This window comes from Loxodonta africana, chromosome 6 (genome assembly GCF_030014295.1).
Source record: "Loxodonta africana isolate mLoxAfr1 chromosome 6, mLoxAfr1.hap2, whole genome shotgun sequence".
NCBI classification, from domain to species: domain Eukaryota; kingdom Metazoa; phylum Chordata; class Mammalia; order Proboscidea; family Elephantidae; genus Loxodonta; species Loxodonta africana.
In genome coordinates this window covers 4,840,224-4,861,415 of record NC_087347.1, presented here as the reverse complement: position 1 = coordinate 4,861,415, position 21,192 = coordinate 4,840,224, and the positions used below count along the sequence as shown (strand labels likewise).

Below are 21,192 nucleotides of genomic sequence, written 5' to 3'. Positions count from 1 at the left end.
CAAGTCTGAAAGTGTTTGTCCCACGAGATCACCTTCGCAAAGGGGAACCCGTTCCTACGGGCGAGGAATTACGGGCGAGTCTTACCCAGGCCCCAGGTGCGGACGTGGAGATCAGGAGAGAAGGCCTACAGGGCTCAGCCCCACTCAGCATTGGTCCACTTTGTCTTGTTGTAGACCTGCTGGGGGGCGCCTGAGAAAAAGAGTGGCTGGAGGAGAAACGGTGAGGCGAGGGGGAGGTAGGGCGGGTCCCACAGCAGCAGATGGACAGGGTTCTGAAACCTAGAGTGCACCCCTGCCTCACAGGTGACCGGCGCCACCGGGCGCGGGACCCCGCGTCTACCTTGTTTCTCCAGCCTACCCTCAAGCCATTCCCGAGCGTGCACGAGCTCCCCTGCCGACCCGCCGGTGGAGCGCAGGCTGGCGAGGAGCGCGCTGCGGCGCCTGTTCTCCGAGCTGACGGCAGGTGGCAGCTGATCCCGGGTCTCGGCCCCACTGCAGTCCCCTTGGCAGAAGGAAACGCGGCTCGGTCCGCGCCGACTGACCGCACTGCGTGCTGGGCGCTGTGCTGACGGCAGGAGCTGCAGCTGCGGAGCGGGCAAGTGGCCGCTGCTAGGGATGGCGATTCTTCCCCTCCCAGCGGTGGTGCTTCATCCTGAGCGTGAGCGTAAATGTACCCTAGAAGTAACCCACCAAGGAGCCACCTCCAGGAGAAGGCCCAGCCCAGCTGCCCCAAGCTGAGGCCTCCCCGGTTTGTACCCCAGGTCAGACCTGCGAACCCATTGGCCCCTGTGCTCCCACGGGTCACCCCCAAAAGCCCTTCTCTCCCGCTGTATATAAACGGGAGAGACCCTGCCGATTGCTGTCTGCAGGAGCCGAACGCCTGCCCCCCAGACAAGCCTAGCCCTGCCGTTTTCCCACTAGGTAGCTCCCGGTGCTCGGAGCTCAGGTCAGGATCCTGATGAGGCCCCGCAGCCTCCTTCCTGAGCCTCCCTCCCCTCTCACCAAACCTCCTTGCCGCTCTACTCCTCTGACCTCTGGGTCTCCGAGCGCCCGCCTCCCCTCACCGCCTGCCACTCTGCGTCCTGTGGATTGAGGCGTGGGTCCCAGTATGTCCTTGCACGTGTGTCCTCCCCAAGTCCCGGGCTGGTTTTGTTCCATAGGGTCCCCAGGGTGCACCTTGGGGGGGGGGGCGGGAGTGGGTACAGGAGGGTGGGCTTGACCATTTGCAAAGCAGACCCGGCAGCTGGAGTGGCCGGAACCGGGGGAGGAGCAGATGGCGCTTGACTGAGATGCCGCCCCTCCCCCCGCCCCCCGGAGCTATCTGGAGACCCTCCACCATTTACAGAGTGTCCATGGTCTCGGCACTGAGCCTCCGGACACGGTGGGCCGCTCTGTTTGCGCGTGCTCACTAGGGTCGCAGCGCCCCTTCTCCAGCGCCCCCGGCCGGCAGGTGCTGCGCGCGGAGCGTCCTCTGCGCGCCCAGCCTCCCTCACGGCCCCCCGCGCCCAGGACCGCACCCCGCCCGCCCGGCGCCGCCCCTGCAGCCCGCGCCGCGGCGCTCAGCCCTCCCCGCTCGGTCCTCCCCGCTTCGTCCTCCCCTCGCTGCGTCCTCGGCCGGGCGGCAGTGCGGAGTCCTACCCCAGCGAAGCACGAGGCGGCTGCTCCGTGGCGCGCCATGACCCGGGGCCTCCTGTGGCGCGGCCTCTGGCTGCTCCTGGGTGAGTAGGTTCGCGGGGGCCCGGCAGAGAAGGGTCCTCCTGCGAACCCGCAGTCCGAGCGCAGGGCAGGGCCCCGCGGCGCCTTGGGGACGTGGGGACAGGGACGGGTCGGGGCGCGCGGGGCGGCGCCTCCCCAGGAGCAAGGGCGGCTTTGGGGCACCAGGGGTGCTGCGCGTCTTCAGGGCTCCCCCCCGAATCTTGTTTGCAGGAGGAAAACGGGGCGCGGGCTCCCTTCCTCCTCAGCTTGGTCTCCGCGGCTCCCCTCAGATCGGGGCTCCCCCAGGCCGCTCTTGTGGGCACCATCTGGAAGCTAATATCTGGCAGCCTAGTTGTTTGGGAGCCAGAATCACTGCAGTCAACCTGGAAATTCGTGCAAACCGAGAATCGAGGCTTTGCCACAGGCGGCGCGGCAGTTAGTTATTTGCTAGAAAACCTCCCCGGCATGTCCTTGGCTGGATCAAGGACAGCCACCCTCTTCTCTGAGACATTTCCACGGTTCTTTTTTTGTTTGTTTTTTACTTGGCATTTCTGGGTGATAGAAATTCAAAAGGGGACAGGCACTTAGCGCGCAGCATAGCGTGCTGGGCCTTCTGTTTTGAGAGATGGCGGACTGGAACCCTGTGGTGACGCAGAGCTGCCAGAGTCAGCGAGACTGAGCAAGGGATTGCCATCTTCTCCCTCCTGCCCCTAATGTTTCCTCCATACCTAAGTCAAGAAACCTCCCCAAACTGCTTTGGCCATTAGAGTCATTTCATGTACTTAGTTATCTTTTGATGAAAACTAAGCAGGTTGCTGAAGTGGGGGACCCAGTGCCCCCCCCAAGCCCCCTGCGGTTTTCTCTGAGATCTGTGGCTCTGGTCCAGAACAGGTGACCGTGGCCCTGGAACTGGTCCTTGTGAGGGGTGTGACCACCCAAATCATTTTTGTAGCTTCCAAAGCAGTTTGTCTCCAGGGAGTATGGCTCAGGCACTGAAAGGAGGTGGGGGCTTAGGACTCCCCCCTCCCCACCCGCCCCGCCCCACCCTGCCAGGAAAAAAAAAAAAAAGAAACCTTGCTCCTTCAATTGATTACAACTCATGGCAACCCCACATTACAGGACAGAACTGCTCCCTGGGGTTTTCTTGGCTGTAATCTTTATAGGCCAGATCACCAGGCCTGTCTTCCCCAGAGCCGCTGGGTGGGTTTGAACTGCTGATTTTTGTTACTGGTCAAGTACAAACTATTTGTGTCACCCGGGCTGCCTCAGGACTGCACCAAAACCAACCCAAACCCACTGTGTGGAGCAACCCTATAGGACAGAGTAGGAGTGCTCCGTAGGGTTTCCAAGGACCAGCTGGTGGATTCCAAGTGCCAACCTTTTTTTGGCTAGCAGCTGAACTCTTAACCACTGCCTCCCCAGGGCTCCTAGGGCTGCACAGGACAAATGAAAGTCCTCACTTCCCTGTTTGTTGCACTCACCGGAGGTGTCACAGCCACATCAAAACCACTCGAGCTGGCATCATTATTAGCCTCTGATTAAATGGAGAGTAATGTGAAAACTGACGTTGCCCCGTTTAGCGTTCTGGCTGAAATCACATAAAAAGCAAAGTCTTAGAATAATGTTGTTCTCCTCTGTTGCGTTAGGGTCTACTCGGCTTGACCTGAAACTTACTGCTTTAGGTCTCCTAAGAAAAAGCATTTCTCTGTTGGCGTCGCAGAGAGCTAGGCCGAGTAAACTTTTTTTTTTACATAAATAAATAAATAAACATTAGTTACTAGAGTCCACAAGTTGTGTAAATCAAACACAATGTCATGGTCACATGTAAAGACCTTCCTTGTTTACCGAGGAAGAGATTCCTGTTCTGGTGGGAGGCCAGCATCTGTGGAATCTTATTATTCTGTGAGGTCTGGTTAATGTAGGATCTTGGACGAACAAACACAGCTTTATGAGGTTATCAGTAAATTCATGTCACGGGGGCCCAGCAGTACTTAGGAGAGTTACTAGCACACACTGTTCGTTTCCTCCCCAAGCCATGGCATTGGCCAGGTCTCCTTGGTGATGGAGATTCAGCAGCCCAGAATGCCTATGTGGGATTTCTTCTTTAAAAAGCACGCCAGTCGGTTGGTCTGAGGACTTCACCAATTTCACCATCAAGGCGTTCCGTTTCTTCAGTCTGCTTCCTTTCTGCATCTGTTCTACCTTGGATTTCTTGTACTGTTGAGCTTCACGTGTACTTTTCTGCAGACAAAAAGCTGTTGTCGTTGTTGTCAGGTGCCATCAGTTCTTACTCATGGCAGCCCCGTGTGTGCACAGTGCTCCAAAGGCCGTGACCTTTCGGAAGCAGATTACCAGGCCTGTCCTCCCAGGTGCCTCTGGGTGGGCTCAGGCCACCAACCTTTCTGCTAGTCATGAAACCATTTTTGCCACACCTGCGTTTTGAAGCTTTGTACACGGCTGGCCTCTGAAATGTTTCTCATCATCAGAGAAGAGCGGGGCCCGCAGAGAAACTGGCTTGTGACAGATGCCTGCGTTGGCGCCTCCCGCTTCTGAGAGGCCATCTTCAGGCTGGGCGTGCTGGCGCGGCCTCCGAGAACGGCTCGCTAGGGTCTGCCCTGGGAACGGCCACGTGCCTGCCTTGGCTCTGGGGCTCTTTCAGTCTGGAGGCCTTTCTGCTAACCCTGGAATCCACATTTGGAGGGTTCTTATTTACTAATCAGCTCAGTGTGTGTTTACCCTCTCTGTGTATTTAGCTGCAGGGAGAAGTTTCCGGATTTCCGTCTTCCTTCTAAAGGGCATGCCAGTCAGGGTGCAGACAGTCAGCCCCAGCCAGGACTGGGGAGAAACTGTGTCCAGACTGGACGTGTGTTAAGCAACTTGTTGTCGTGAGCTACTGTGGCGTCGTTCGGCCCCGACTCATGGTAACCCCACGGTCAACGAAACAAAATGCCACCCTGTCCTGAGCCATCCACATGCTCAGCTGCGGATCGGATTCCTGTGATCCACAGGGTTTTCATTGGCTGATTTTTGGAAGTAGATTGCCAGGCCTTTCTTCCTAGTCTTTCTTGTCTGGACGCTTCAACAAAACCTGTTCAGCATCATAGCGACACACATGCCTCCACTGGCAGACAGGTGGTAGCTTCGCAGGAGGTGCTCTGGCCGGGAACCAAACCCAGGTCTCCCACATGGAAAGCAAGGATTCTCCCACTGAGCCACCTCTGCCCCTTCAGCAACTGAACAATGAGGAGCTGTTTCGGGCAGAAACTTCCCTTAAGGCGCGTAGTTACTTGTGTGGAAGTGGTGCCTCATAAGCTGTAAAGTCCAGTTAACGTGCTCGGTCCCCTAAGGCGTCCCCTCCTCCGGGTGTCCTGCCCGTCTCCCTGAGGGTTCCACCCCCTGCGGCGTGGCCAGCTCTTCCTCAGTGGGCCCTGACCCAGGCCTGGCCACCAGGATGGGGCAAGAGCCAGGTTGAATGATTTTATACTGAAGCCCTGGAGAAAATCTGTCCGGTCCCTCCCGGCAAGGCCACACCCTGTGAGCCTCAGGGCCACCTGCTGTGACTCGGAGACAGACAGACAGGCAGACGACCAAGATCTGTTGGCACCTCTTGAGCCCCAGACAGAGCCCGTGGGGGAGGAGTACTCAGCGATGGAGCTGTGTGTCTGTATCTCACAGGGAGGTGCCTGGTGGGTACAGGGGCTCGGTGGACCCCACAGGCTGTGGCTGGGGCTGAGGAGACTGCGGGGAGCCTCCTGAAGGAGCAGATGCTGCCACCGAGACGAGCAGGTGGAGCCGGGGGAGATGTGGGCTGGGGAGGTGGGGCCGCCAGCACCCGCACAGGGTGCCTGTGAGCCCGCTGTCTCTGCACCTCAGTGGCCTCACGGACGGTAAGGTGCAGACAGGACGCTGGCTCTGTCATGTCCCCTGCCACACCAGAGGTACCCTTGGGGCTGTCCCCAGACTGGCTGTCTGCCAGGTCCCCACCTCACCCCACACTTGGAGCCCCTAGAGGGTGTCCTCACTTCTGGGTAGAATGACCTTGGGGCTGGAGAAGTCTCTACAAGACTGGTTTCTCCTCGATGAGGAGGGTTATGTCAACCAGTGGTGGGTGGAGGGCTCCCCCGCATACACAAGACCTTGACCATTTTAACATGGTGACCTTACCGTTGCTCACGGGACAGGCGTTCCTTTCCTGATACGGTTTTATTCTATGTTTTCTTTGACATCACTTTAATCATGCTTAAAACAAGAATTTCAAGCAACTGTGCCACAGGCTGGGCCCACAGAGATGAGGGGTGCCACGGTCACAGCCTCGCCCTCCTTCTTTCCTCATCTGGCCTTGCAGGGTCTCTGCATTTCCCCAGGGATCACTCGCAGCATGGTGTGGGGCCCCCCCGACCATGTCCCCCACCTCGCCATCACCCTCTGCCCCTGTTCCCTGCCTCCCAGCCCCACAGGCCTGGTGGGGTCAGCCCACAGCCCCCTCCCACCCCCTCCTCCAGGAGCTTTCCCTGGCTACCCCCACTGGCCACCATGGGGACGGTGACCCTCCTCTGTGTCCCAGCACACCCCATCAAAGCCTGCATCATACCACGTTAGCATTGCCCCCCTTCATATTCCATGGCCCTCCTTGGGCCCCCACCCCCACCAGGGTCAGCCCACTCTGCAGGTCCCTCCTGCCAGCAGAGGAGTCAGCTGAGGGTGTGCTGGAAACCCAGTGGGCAGGGAAGCTGAATGAGCCAGCCGTGGGCCAGCCACTCACAGAGGCTGGGCTGCTGGAGGTTAGGACTTCAACATAGCTTTTGGGGGCCATTGTCCAGCCCATAACAGGGTGCCATGATCTAACCTGTGGCATTCAGAGCATCCCCTGGGTGTGGCACAAAGCATGGCAGGGCCGGCGTGGAGCAGAGAGGCCAGGTGAGGGCAGGTGGGGGAGCGACAGAGAAGAGAGCCCCAGAGACCCTTGAGGTGAGAATGATGGCACCGTTGGAGTAGATGTAAAACCAAAACCAGACCCCAGCCAGTCTCCCCCACAGGGTTCGGGGTCAGGCCCCTGGGTGTCCAGAGAATCTCTCAGGTCATCTAACACTGGAGATCCCACAGGGACAAGTAGCTTGAGGCTCGAGTCCCTGGAAACCAGTGCCCTCAGCCGACTGGGCCAGGGAGGTTCCCATCCACAGATCAAGAAACAGCCCGAGAGGTGAGGAGACCTGCCCAAGTCCTGGGAGGCTGGGGAGTGTGGGGGGCACCCGAGCAGACCCCCTCTCCCGGGAATGCGGGCCGCATGGGCTGCTCCTCCCAGACTCAGCTGGGCCTCGCTTGGCAGCACCAGGGAGGTTCTATTTTTAGCCTCAGCCTCACTCTGGAGCAGGAGACAAGTAGGCTCCCTGGCAACCGTTCTCCTGCCACCCACTCCGTGCGTTGACGGAGCATCACGGGGTCTGCAGCTCTCTCTCTTTGCAAACATAAAACAAGGCCCAGCAGGACCGCCCCAGCCAGACGTGCTGGCCCAGGCATAACAACTGCGCAGTCTGTGAGCCAAGTGTGAGGCTTAGCAGGTCACCAAAGAGCTGAGGTCGCAGGCTGCCCGTGGGGAGCCTTGCGGACACCCCCTTTCTCGCATACTTGCTTGAGGGTCCTTACTGTGAAGAGAGGGAGCGGTCTCTCTGAGCCCCCCAGCACTGGATTTCTCACCCCTGCCTGGCAAGACGGCAGGTGGTGTCCCAGTACACATGCCCGGGCAGGAATTCACCCCCAAGCCTTCGCAAGGGCTCTGGGACCACCTGAGCTAGGAAGGAGCAGACTCATCCATGCAGAAGCAGGACCCACGTGGCCCCAGTTGGCTCGCTTAAACACTTTTGGCAACTTTACTCAGTTTTAAACCGGTCACGTCGCCCTACTTCCAGTAAAGAGACAGCATCAGGCTTGTTTTCAGAAAAGTGCAGCTTTTCTTCTCCTGTGCCTGAAACACGGAGCGGTCACAGGCTTGCCCGAGCTTCCCCAGGTCTCCGCCCGTCATTCCGCACTCCAGAATTCTTCAGGCCTCGTGCTGCTGGCTGCCCCTCTGCCGGTCAACTTATATGGTTACGTGAGCTGTGTTTGGGTTTTTGTTTTTAATTAAACACAGATTTACCTTTATTGCCATGACACGTGCCTGTTCGCTGTGACCACCAGGTCAGCGGTGCAGCCTGGGTTCTGTCATCTGGTGCGTCCGTTAGTTCTCCCACGAGGTCACACGTTCAAGTGGAATCTACAGGCCTCGGAGTCCTCACATAAATCCTCCATGAGAATGAGGCACAGGGACAGGCCCTGGCGGGGGCTCCCTCCTACAGGTGTCACCTCGCTCCTTCCTCTTACCCCAGGATGTCAGAGGAGGCCCCAAAGTCCCGCCAAAACCTAGGTTCCCTCTGACGAAAGCGCCCCCTGGTCCAAGGTCCCTCGCCCTGCCAGAAGGGTGTGAGCATGGCCTGGGCAGTAAAGGGTTTAATTGTTCCCACCTATCCCCTCTCAAAGAGCCTCTGTTGCCTCAGGGGTCTGCTCAACCTACTGTTCAAAGCGCTGGCCTCCCCCACATTCATAGCCTGGTCGGCCCACTCAGCCCCCTCACCTAGGACCTCACGGGGACATGGGCAGAGTGCACCTGCTGGGGCGACCCCTGCTCCAGCTTCCTGCTCCAGCCCCCTCCCAGAGGCCATGGGCTCCCTGCTGTCAGTCTGCACTTCAGTTTGCTTGACTCAGCCAGTCGGCCTCTGTTACCTGTAACCAAGATCTGTTCTCCCCGAGACAGCATGATTGCTCTTGGTGAACCAGTCACCACCTCTGCCCTGTCCGGGGCTTCATTGTCTCCCTTTCCACACTCCGTTCTAATGCCCAGCTGTGGACCAGGGTCAGTGCCCTGGTCTGTGGCCTGTGGAATCCACCCATCCACCTACCCATCCACCTACCCATCTACCCACCCTTCCATCCAGCCAGCCAGCCAGCCACCTACCCATTCATCCATCTACCCATCCGCCTACGCTTCCATCCATCCATCCAACCATCCATCCACCCACCCACCCATCCACTCACCCACTCATCCATCTATCTATCTGTCTTAGTCACCTAGTGCTGCTATGACAGAAATACCACAAGTGGATGGCTTTAACAAAGAGAAATTTATTCCCTCACAGTCTAGTAGGCTACAAGTCCAAATTCAAGAAATCAGCTCCAGGGAAAGGCTTTCTCTCTCTGTTGGCTCCAGAGGAAGGTCCTTGTCATCAATTTTCCCCTGGTGGAGGAGCTTCTCAGGCACAAGGACCCCGGTCCAAATGATGTGCTCTGCTCCTGGTGCTGCTTTCTTGGGGGTATGAGGTCCCCAACTCTCTACTCACTTCTCTTTCCTTGTATCTCTTGTAAGATAAAAGGTGGTGCAAGCCACACCCCAGGGAAACTCCCTTTACATTGGATCAGGGATGTGACCTTAGTAGGAGTGTTACAATCCCACCCTAATCCTCTTTAACGTAAAAATACAATCACAAAATGGAGGAAACCATACAATACTGTGAATCATGGCCTAACCAGGTTGACACATATTTTGGGGGGACAGAATTCAATCCATGACACTCTCCACCCACCAACCTACCCACCCATCCATCCACCCACCCACCCACCCATCCATCCGTCACCCACTCACTCACCTATCTATCTATCTATCTATCTATCTATCTATCTATCTATCTATCATCTATCTATCTATCCGTCTATCCATCTATCTATCTATCCATCTATCTATCTCTATCCATGCAGCCAGCCATCCAGCCTCCACCCACCCAGCCATCCCGGTTCCTTCCAGAAACTTGGAGGGGCAGTGCTGGCAATGTGAGGCTGGGGGTGCCCTGTGGACAAAGGATGCCCAACATAGCAGTGGTGGGGGTGAGGAGAGTGAGGGGGGAAGCAGATGGGTGAACAGCCCCCTCCCCTGCCACCCCACAAAGAGAGTGAGAAAGTGACATGCAGCTGAGGAAGAGGCATCCTGGGGGTGGGGGAGGGGGAGCAAATGAAAAGCTTTCCCACCCCCGGAGCTAATCATGGGCTTTGGGGGAACAAAGGGATTTGTGATGTGGTGCAATGCGCTGCTTGAGAAATCGTGCTTAATCTCCTGGGGTGTAGAACATATTCTACCTAACAGGAAGCTAGTTTATACCTTGTAATATTCAGACAGGCATGTGAGCCTCCACCAGCCCCGAGCCCTGGGCTCTGCCAGGCTGGATGGGCCTGCTCGGGCTAGCGGTCCCGAGGAGGGGGGCCATCAGGGAGCCCCAGAAACCCCTCATGCTGTCCCTAGGGACAGGACTACGCCTCTCCTCTCTTAGGGAGAGCCTGGTGGCATGGTGGTCTTGGAGGGTCGGAGCAGCTGGGGTTCGATCCCAGGGAGCAGTTTCTCTCGCTGCCTCGGTCCAGTCTGGGTGGGGTTGTCAGGAGGACTTACGTCAGGGGTCGTGAGGGTTAAACGTGCATGTGGGCTCTGGGGACAAGTGGCAGTTTCTCCCTGTAAGTGGGAGTGTCCCCTAGCACTGCCCTGACCTTTGCCCTGCACGGAGCATGTGGGGGTGCTGTGGGACCCTTGCTGCCTGCAGGGGGCAGGGGGAGGGTGCTGGAGCCAAAGATCCTCTCAGCGATTGCTCAGGAGACCCACCGCTTCACAGGGCGGGTGGGTGGACTTGGCTGTGGGCAGAGGGCCGGGAATGGGCATGGATGTTGGGAGGGGCCGGCATGGTCACTGAGTGGGGCAGTGGTAGAGCAGTTCTGCTGGGGGAAGTCTCTTGGGTGGGTGTGACCTCTGGGGGAGGGGCCACGGGTGGACAGGACTGTTGGGATGGGCTGTCAATGGGCTTGGCCGTAGGGGGCCTTGGTGGGCGTGGTGATTGGGGGGCTGTGGATGGACATGGCCTCTGGGGCCAGGGGCGGGGCTGTGGGTGGACTGCAGGCTTGACTGCCCCTGGCCATCCTTGTCCCCACAGTGCATTTCCTCGTGGTGACCACCGCCTGCCAGCAGTCCCACTACCGGCCCGTCATCCAGGAGCTGTGCCTCAAGCGATTCCAGGTGAACATGGAGGCCCTGGGGAAGACCCTCTGGTGCGACTGGGACAAGACCATAACGTGAGTCCTGGGTCCCTGATTCTGCAGCGCCCCACCCCATGTGTGTCAGCATTGGGCGGGACTCAGCCCCTGCTGGGCCTGGGGTGACAGGCGTGTGGGAAGAGTGAGGGACAGGAGACCTGGGGGTGACAGGCGGGTGGGAATAATGTGGGGGAGAAGACCACCCAGGTGGAGGGTGAAGCCTTGCAGGGGGGCTCCCGGGAACAGGGGCACGGGTCCAGTCCGAGAGGCCTGAAGGTGTTGGGGGGTAACCAGGAGCACCGTCTAGTGCTGGGGGGCCTCGGGGGCCAATGCTCTGTGGAGGGAGCCCCTGTCTTCAGGGATGTCCCTGCTGGTTCCCTCCATCCCGTCACCCCCCCACCTTCCCGCTGGAGGAATTATGGGGACAGCTGTCAGCAGGAGGGGGGTTCAGGCTGTGTACTGAACACAGCATTCCCTGAGACTCTTTCCTGTGCCCCTTTGTCTTCCTGTCTCCACCCATGGGCTGACTCCGGGGTCCCGGGGCTCTCCCCACCCGGAGCAGGCCCCTCTGACCTTGGGAGCAGATGCCTGACCCAGTGAGCAGGGGTCAGAACTTGGTGTCTCCACAATCCATACCCTCGTCTTTGTTTCCACTTTGGAGTGGGCTGGGGGCGTCCTGGGGGCCTCAGTGAGGTGGTGGCGGGGGGAGGGCAGTGAGGGGAAGGAAAACACCCAGAAAAAGCAGGCATGAGAGCCTGGCATTCGGATTCACCGCAGCGGCCAAGCGGGGTCAGAGGAGCCTGGAGCGTTTACGGCCGGTAGTAGAGTCATACGAGCATCCATGTGTGGGGTGATAATCTCACACTGGACCGGCACACGAGGGGTGGGTGTATCGGAAGGGCGCCTCCCTCTGGTGGTGGGCTGTGGGGGGAGAGGGCTGAATGGGGAGGGAAGGCTGTCTGCGACTGGGCCTCCCAGGAGGAACGTCTCTGAGGTAATGGGCAGAGGGCACATGTATGTGGCTTTGGCGTCTGGGGCCCGGGCTCCTGGGAATTCAGGCTTAAGTGTCCGGGGTGGAGCAAACACAACGCGAATGCCCAGCTCCCTGTCTGGCACTGCCGTGGAAAGAATTGCCTTATGTCCTCAAGAGCGGAGGCTGTGACGCCCCCTCTGAGCCCATGCAGGCTTCTCCCTGTCTGGCTGGGTGCCCCCTGTGGCCAGCCCTGACCCAGTCCTTCCTCTGGGGGCAGCAGTGCACAGGAAGCCTCCTCCAGGAAGCCACCAGCCGTAAGCTCCTCCCACCTGACTGCTTGCTGCCTGAAGGCAGAGCCCTCTCGCTTATCTTGGGGGCTCCATCGTGCTTACCAGAGAATTTGTGCTCAGTGCATAATTGTGGAAGTGAATCTCTACCTTGGGAGCCTAAAATAAAAAAGGTATGGGATATAGGCAGGTGTGCGGTACTAGGATTTAAAATAACAAACTGCTCTCTGCTCATGTTCAGGTGTGCAGAGTTGTGGCATCCAAGGTGAAGTGGCCAAAGCTGAGGCCTGGGCTCCAGGGCCAGCCCTGCTAGGTCAGGTCACCATGGAGCTCAGCTATGGGCCATGGGGTTCCTGGGCCTGGTGGTCAAAGCTTTGGGTTTGAGGATGGTTTTGAAGAGATGTTTCTGGCTCCATCCTTGGGGGTTCTTTCTGCAGGCCGTCCCACCACACACATATCTGTGAAAGGTCAGCCCAGCCCAGAGTCACAGGGTGCTCTGGGGGCTCTGGGCATATTCATCAGTCAGGGAGATGGCAGGTCCGCCCTGGAAAGCCCTTGACTCAGCACGTGGGACAGGTGGTATCCACCTGGGGGCCAACCAGGAAAGCTCTCCTGCTCCCTACTGCCCGGCCAGGAAGGTGAGGCTGGTGTCATTCATCTTAACCCAATTGCACAGATACGGAAATGAGGTTTCCGTGGCCCCTCGCCGGCTCGTCTCTGGTCCCCCACCTGGCTGATGGTACTTCAGCAGCTGCCCCTCCCAGCCACAGGCGTGTCTGCAGGGGCGCGTGTCAGGTGGTGGATCTTCTCGTCCTGTCTCATTCCACAGGGCCTGGGGACCTGCCGAGACTTCAAGGTCTCGTTTCCTAAACTGACATTAATCAGGAGTCAGAAATGGAGGGGCCGTGGGGGTGGAGCAGTTGTGCACAATCACCTCAGCCTGTTCTGTGGGCTCATTGGCCTTCTGCCTCAGCTGAGTCATCCGCATTTAAAGATCCAGACCCAGCAGGAGTCCCCCAGGAGGAGCAGCGTCTTACTCTGCTTTGTCTAAATGACCATGGATTTGTCTAGATGGGTTACATGAAGGTGGCTCCGCAGGACCCTGAGGGCGGCCTGGGTGTGTTGGTAAAAGTGGGAGCCACCACACAGGGCTTCTGCCCCTCTTAAAGGCCACACAGGAATAGAGCTGCAGCCAAAGGAGTCGCCAGCGTTCAAGCCGCCTGGTGAGACAGCTGGAAACAGGAGCGCAGAGCAAGGTTGCCAGGGATCTTCTCTTGTTGTAGAAGAAAACCAAGATAACGTAAGGAACAAAGAAGCAAAACATCATCGTAGCAGCTTCACAGAAAGCCAGTGCAGGCCTGCCTGGCCCTGGGGGTCTGCCTGGCCCTGGGGGTCTGCTATAGGCAGAGCGACAGCCCCACAAAGATGTCCGTGTCCTAATGCCTGCAATCAGTGAATGTGTTAGGTTACCTGGCAAAAGGGCATTGAGGCTGCAGATGGAAGTGGCTGTTGCTGTGTGGTGTCGAGCCGACTCCGACCCCGAGCGACCCTACAGGACAGAGGAGAATGGCTCGATAGGGTTTCTTACCCCTAGGCTGTCATCTTTATGGGTACGGATCGCCAGGTCTTTCTGCCGAGGCGCCACTGGTGGTTTTGAACTGCCGACTTTTCGGTTAGCAGCCAAGCGCTTTACCGTTGCACCACCAGGGCTCCCTCAGGTAGAGCTTAAAGGTTGCCGATCTGCTGCCTGGAGGCGAGGAGTCTGTCCCGAACGGTCCGAGTAGACCTGATCCCATAACAGGGGTTCTTGGAAGGAGAGGAGGCAGAAGGGGGGGTCAGAGTCATTTGGTGTGAGGACTTGGCCCCTGTTGTTGATTTTAAGGAGCCCTCGGTTGCTAACAGAAAGCTTGGCAGTTCGAACCCACCAGTGACTCCATGGGAGAGAGATGTGGCAGCCTACTTCCAAAAAGACTACAGCCTTGGAAGTCCTATGGGGCAGTTCTACTCTGTCCTATAAGGTTGCTAGGAGTCAGAATCAACTCGACGGCAGTGGGTTTAGTTTTTTGGTTTGGTTGGCTTTAAAGGTGGAGGAAGGGGCCACGAGCTAAGAAGTGCAGGTACCTCTAGAAGCTGGAAAAGGCAAGGAGGTAGATTCTCTTGTGGGCAGGAGGCTGTCCTGATGACATCATCCAGATGACATCACAGGGTGTCCTACAGGGAGCCAGGCAGCCAGACAGCAGCTGGCCTCAGGGACACTCCTGGCCCATGTGGGGCCTCCAGCCCAGGTTGGAGGACTGTGACCCAGCCAGCTATCTGACGAAGGACCTGGGCACTGGGGAAGACACCTCTCTGAGGCAGGTGCAACTGACAGAAGCCTGGAGACAGGACTGGGTAGCTGCTGGGGCCTGGCCTTGAGGACTAGACTGAAGCTACAGTCAGGGGACCCCAAAGGCAAGAGCCCTGGGGTCAAGAGCTGCCCCAATGCCTCTGCCTGAGGTCAGAGCTGTCCAGGGGGCCTGGCCTGGCCTGCAGGTGGCTCTGGCCTTGGGAAACTTCCAGCTGGTCTCTGAAATCAGAGAAGATTCTAGTCTATAGCAGCTGCTTGGCAGGGGGATTTACCTTCCCCCTGAGTGACAAGGGCAAGTGTGTACCACCCAGCCATCCATGAGACACACACAAGAATAAATGGTGTGGGGACACTGTGGGGGCTTGTTCGTGCAACCAGCCTTCTGGGCTCGCAGACAGCGTTCTGTAGGCAGACGGGGGGCCCCGCAGCTCTGCTCCCCATCAGCCCTGTGACGAAGGCCCCGGACGATGGAGACAGTACTTGCTGCAGCACCAGGTGTTGCTGGTCAGTGACGGGAATGTCCCGAGTGAAAGGGAAGGCCTGACGAGAGCGCTCGGGCTGGCTCCGACAAGAGGGTGGTGGGCATTCTCCAGCGACAAGGCAGTACAGGGCTGGGGCCTGCTTTGCCTCTGTGTTTGCAAGGTGCTCCCTGGGGCCGAGCTGCCTGCCGCTGCCCCTGCACTGGTCAGCAGCCCCGGACCTGGCTGCCTGTGCCATCAGCTCTTCTGATTCCTTCTTGGTTGGATGGACTTTGTCAAGTCTGCAGGTGGTGAGAACGGCTGGTGGGAGTCTCATCCCGAGTCCTATCGTGTGAGGAACGTGCAGGTTTGCCTGCAAGGGTCACGGTTTAGCAGGTCACCTTGCCCAGGCCCTGTGGGCGCTCTCTGGTGTTGAGGCCATCCCATCGCTTACTGCTGGTAGGTGTCCAGTTGGCTCTGACACATGGTGACCTTACGTGCGACAGGAGGAAGCACTGTTGCTATGTTTCAGTCCGTTGTTGCAGCCACTGTGTCAATCCATTTCACTGAGGGTTTCCCTCTTTTCTGATGACCCTCCAGTTTACCAAATGTGATGTCCTTCTAAGGACTGGTCCCTCCTGAGGACATGTCCAAAGTGAGATGAAGTCTCACCATCCTTGCTTTTAAGGAGCATCCTGGCTATACCACCTCCGAGACAGGTTTGTTTGTTCTTCTGGAATCCATGGTATATTCAGTAGTCTTTGCCAACACCACGATTCAAATTCCCATCATTTACCAGCGCTCTATCTCAGCAGACTGCAGCCTTGTTTGCTAACGGAATTTGCTGTATTCAGCGGGGATATAACCTAATTTTGGAAGGCACAGAGAACATGGACAAATATGCCAACAGAACTCTCATTTCCAGAGACGTTCTTGTGGGCATTGGAGGGGCCAAGGGAGAGAGAGCAGGACAAGGAAGGAGAACTCCTGCCCTCACCGGAACTCACTCGGCCTGAAAGTGGTCGATTTTGGAGTTGACGTTGACCGCATGCCGGATTTTCTCACCAAGGCAGGAAATGCCAAGTTGAGTCAAGTGCTAAGAAACTACCTCTGCACAGCTTTGGTGTCTGAGGCACCGCCTCAGGCAGTGGGACAGATGTCAGAGGTGGCCCCTGCTAGCTTCAGCAGAACCCGGAGAGCCCAGCTTTACCTCCACGCCAGTCAGGGCTTCCCTCCTCCTCTGCCCTAAAGCCCTGGGGTTTTTGGAACGTTGCCCACACCACTGAGCCTGTTTGCCAAGTTGGAGAAGGCCTTGACCACCCTCCCACTTGCAGTAAAGCGGCCTGTCCCTTCCGCTCAGGCCTCCTCTGACCTCTCCTGGCCCCACTGGGGGAGGGGAGGAGAGGAAGCTGTGGGGTGTCTGCTGGGCCCTGTAGCTCCCTCCCGAGGCCACTCTCCTTGTGAAGCATCCCCGTCCCTGTTCATCTTCCATCCAGGCTAGTCCCTCTGTCCTGTCCCATCCACCTTGGTCAGAAGGGTGAGGAGGAGTGGTATGCACACTTACTGGGGGTCTTGGGGGGCCTCCTTCTCCCCCACAGTATGCCCAGATGAACCCCAAATCCAACCCCATTGCCATCTCTGGCTTACCGTGACCCTACAGGACAGAGTAGAACTGCCCTGTAGGGTTTCCCAGGCTGTAATCTTTATGGAAGCAGACGGCCACATCTTTCTCCTGCCGAGATGAAGCCTCCTATAACATGGAAGTACCTGTTTTCTGGCTGTGCAGTTTCTGCAGACCCCTATTCTTCACTTAGCACGCTCATTTCTCACAAGGCCTCACATGCTGGCCTGCAGTGAGGAGGACGTGCCACAGGACAAACCACTGAGAAGTGAGGTGGATGCCGGCTGGCAACCGCCACGTGGACAGGAACAGTGGCATGAAGGCGTCCCCTGGGCTGTGCTTGCTTCCCTCTGTCACAGTGTGGGGTCATCCTATGGGCTGGGGATACCCTCATCTGCCAAAGAATCATGGAAGACTATCTTGGGATCAGAGTGTACCACAAGCCTTAAGTGGATTAGTACTGCAGTATTCGAACTCGTTGTACTCTGGGCCCCCCCCCCACCCCACCCATTATGAGTGGGTGCCTCCCCTGTGCTTGAGTGTTCTGGGCCCCAGAGAGCTATAACTTAGGGAAACTATCCCAAGATACACCAAGAGCTAGGAAGTCACCAGTAACATGGACAGATGGATATGGTCTCTGAGGAGTAAGAAGGGGACTGAGCCCCAGACAAGGGGAGGAGCATATATCAGACTAGTGTTGGCCAGTCTGTGTGTTTAGGGGAAATGGGGCCACAGGGCCTCATCCTGCCTCTCTCTGATGCTAATGTCCCCCCTTGGCCTCACTTTCTTCCGCAGGGAGGGGCACCCCCACTCCTGACACTGAAGCAAAAGGCCCTAGTCCTGGCCACGGAGCCTCTATGGGGCTCAGCTTCTCCCTGCTCACCCCAGCTGGGTGCCACCTCCCATCAGCCCCAGAGGATTTCTTTCCTCTGCCCTCGGGGTGCAGCCCCAGTGGCACAGGTCTTGGCCTCAGGAGCCACCCCGGTGGACAAGCTCTGGTGCCAACGGCTCCCGGCTTGTGCAGGCACTCTGGCCCTTGGGCCTGCCACGTCTTCTCACTCGGCTGCCTGGAACAAAGAACTCCCTTTGTGTGTCCTCGTGAACAGTCAGCTTTTGTTTTGAATTTCAAGAGGAACTGAGAATGAGGCATCTTTCTGGAATCACAAGGGCTTCCGGCAGAGTAGTCATCCTTCCCGTCACCCTCCTCATCCTCTATGAGGCCCCGGGTGGGCCACCCCAGACCCCACCCAAGGAATCTCACCCAGCTGGTGCCCTGCCCTTGCAGTCGGCTGCTTTCGGAGGGGGCTCCACTGTAAGGCACGGTCCCCAGTGCAGCCAGGTCTTGGGGAGCATCTGAAGATGGGGTCCATCCTGCTCTGGCCCTCTCTGTGGTCTGTACCAGGCAGGAAGCCAGTTCTTGCGGGGCTTCCCTGTCCTCCGGGGGCTGGGGGACAGGGGCCACCCCTAAGCCCATTCCTCAGCCCTGAGTCTCAGCTCACCCTTTCTAAGCCTACCTCAGAGAAGGTCCTTCCAGGCCTCTGCAGACCTCACAATAGCACCCACACACACACAAGCCCAGGTGTGCAGTCTTGCCCCTGGGCACAGACATGGGGGACTGAGTCCTGACCTGCAGCCATCTTCTGCCCACCGCCAGTGGATGTAGAGGAGGGAGGAGGAGGAGACCCTGTGAGAGAAGTCGTCCGGCCACCCCACTGCAAACCAGGCTGGGTCTGCTGAGCCCAGTGCTCCTGGCCCCTGCCCCCGGGGAGCCCATGGGCACGACTCTGCAGTGAGAGGTGGGGGACACCTGCTGCCTGCCCTCACCTTCTGCTCGAGGCCCCTGGGTGTGTGTGACTGGAGTGGGGGAGGAAAGCCTGAGCTGGCCCGCGGGCCCTCAGCAGCCCCCTAGTCTGTGGGGTCGGTGCTGCTGAGCAAGACTTGCAGGAGGGCAGAGGCTCAGGCTGCGGCGGGGAGCCCCTAGGTCGCGCTCGCGTGCTGCTGGTGGGGGGGGGCCATAAGGGGTGATGCCTGAGGGACCCTCGCCCCCACCCACTCAAAGACACCATCCTGAAGTGCCCACCAATGGCATCTGGGCAGAGCCTGCAAATGTGACACTGCTCCTTCCTCCTCTCTGGGACTTGGCTGCGGGTGATGCCCCCACCACGTCAGTTCCAGCAAGGGAACATCTGCCAGGGGGGCCCAGTTGGGGCCCTCCACTGCATCCGAGGGGCTTAGCCATGGCTGCCCTGGTGGAGCATGGGAGTGGGGACGAGGGTGCTGGGGGGGAGGGGGCAGGGAGAAGAGGTGCAGTCTGGGGCTTCAGGCACCTGGGCTGGGCTCATACCAGAGGGGGCAGAGGCGGAAGGGTCTGGAAATCCCTCTCCCCTACCTGGCCCAGAGCCAGCCCGTGTGGTGCATCCAGAGTTGTGGCAGATGTGGGAGAGAGAGGGGGTGGTGGGGACACTGCAGAGGCCTGGGGGTCCGTGGCTCGCAGCCCTGCCCCTCCAGCTGCGTGGCCCCCCTCCACCTTGCTGTGCCCCCACCAGAGGAATTGTCCATTTGGGGGGCAGCAGTGGCCTGTGAGCGGGCGGCAATAGCTTTAACTGCAGGCTTGCTCCGTGGGAGGCGCTGCATGACCAGCCCAGAGGGTCTGGATGCCCCACCTGCTGGCGGGGGGGGGGGGCGCTCTGGGAGGTGGGGGAGAGGGACCCCGCCTCCTTTCGGGAGAATGCGTCTGCCGCGGCCACTGCAGGGGAGTCCGTGTGGGGTGGGGACGGAAGGCTGAGGGAAAACGCCCCGCCCCAGACGCAGCGGTGATGATGCTGGGTCGCCGCCAGCCTGCGGTGACGTCTTTTTCCGTCAGTGATTAAACTGCCCTGTTTCACAACCTCCTGGGTTTGGGGATGAACTCGGGCTTCTGTGTCAATTTAAGAGATCAGAGCCAGGGTGACATTAAACCGATCCCCACTGGGAGCGGAAGGACACCCAGGTGAAGTGCGTCTTGGTGACGGGGGTGCTGCGGCCCATCGCCGCCCCCACCCAGCCCTCAGACGCTGCCCAGAAAGCCCCAGAACCGTCCAGGCTGTGTAGAAGGATGACGAAGGGCCCGCTGTCCAGCGAGTGGGGCCCACTGGGGCTTTGACGTCACAGGAGGGGACCACAGTGCAGGGGGCGGGGCAGGTGCAAGGTAATGAGGAGGATGGGGGGATGTGAGAGCAGGTGTCCCTTCCTGGTGCTGACGTTCACCCCCATGCTCAACCTGCCCCCACCGCCCCGCACAACTCCCCAGGGCCTCCCTGTTCAGTCCATTCCCCATCACTCAAAGGCCGGCACCTCAGAGCACACGCAGGGCCAGGGACACCCTCGCTGCCAGCAAGGAGGCCTCCAGGGAGCGCTCAGGCCAGCATCTGCCCTTCCCACTGGTCATTTGAGGGCACTTCCCCTCACCCCTCAAGTATCGTAGGAGACTCAAGCCCTGGGCGCTTATGGCGGCACTCTGGAACACACCTCGGGTCTGAATTCCTTCATCTCCCAGCATCTTGCCTCATTCAAAAAACAAGGAACCTGCTTTCCTAAAAATGCACTCGGTGCCAGGGTGGGATGGGGCAGCCTAGCTCAAGGGCCCCTGGTTGCTGTCTAGTGGACTCTGACTCACGGTGCCTCCTTGAGTGTCAGAGTAGAGCTGTGTGTGCTCTATAGGGTTTTCAATGGCCAACTTTTCAGAAGTAGATTGCCAGGACTTTCTTCCAAGGCACCTCTGGGTGGACTCGAACCTCCAACCTTTCAGTTAGCAGCTGATCGCATTGTTAACCGTTTTTACCACCAGGGACTCCAGGTCAATGGTAGGAAAGGCAAATTAATGTGCCATGCTTCTCTTAATTATATTCATGTTGAGACATTTCCAGGTTTTCTCTATTATAAATGATGCCATTACAGGAACGTTTATACATACAGGCTTTCTTCTATTTTTGAATAATTTCTTCCACATGAGCTTACTACTGCATATGATATGAATGGAGTCTATGGTTCTTGATAGGTTTTGCCCAGTCACCCTTCTAAAGAATGTCGCCAATTTATAAATCTACCAGTGACATAGGAAAACACTCATTTCCCCCCAAGTTCATGAGCACTAAGCTTATAGAGATTTTGGTTTTCAGGTTTAAATTGAGGTTTCCTCTTTTTTTTTTTTTTTCAACTTTTATTGTGCTTTAAGTGAAAGGTTACAAATCAAGTCAGTCTCTCATACAAAAATTTATGCACACCTTGCTATATACTCCTTATTGCTCTCCCCCTAATGAGACAGCACACTTCTCTCCACTCTCTATTTCCTTGTCCATTCAGCTAGCTTCTGTCCCCCTCTACCTTCTCATCCCCCCTCCAGACGGGAGCTGCCCATATACTCCCATGTGTCTACTTGATCCAAGAAGCTCGCTCTTCACCAGTATCATTTTCTATCCCACAGTCCAGTCCAATCCCTGTCTGAAGAGTTGGCTTTGGGAATGGTTCCTGTCCTGGGCCAACAGAAGGTCTGGGGGCCATGACCACCGGGGTCCTTCTAGTCTCAGTCAGAACAGTAAGTCTGGTCTTTTTATGAGAATTTGAGGTCTGCATCCCACTGCTTTCCCGCTCCTTCAGGGGTTCTCTGTTGTGTTCCCTGTCAGGGCAGTCATTGGTTGTAGCTGGGCACCATCTAGTTCTTCTGGTCTCAGGCT

The 21,192-nt window shown here is 57.9% G+C and overlaps 1 protein-coding gene across 1 annotated transcript in view; it reads left to right on the top strand.

Annotated features, from left to right (window-relative positions):
- The first annotated feature begins 1,554 nt into the window (after positions 1–1,554).
- RAMP1 (receptor activity modifying protein 1) overlaps positions 1,555–21,192 on the top strand; it is a 47,305-nt gene continuing 27,667 nt past the window's right edge. Inside the window, exons 1-2 of the mRNA XM_064287401.1 lie at positions 1,555–1,718; positions 10,695–10,833. Of these exons, the coding sequence (XP_064143471.1) occupies positions 1,676–1,718; positions 10,695–10,833 (182 nt within the window). The 5' untranslated portion in view covers positions 1,555–1,675. The remainder of the gene's footprint in view (positions 1,719–10,694; positions 10,834–21,192) is intronic.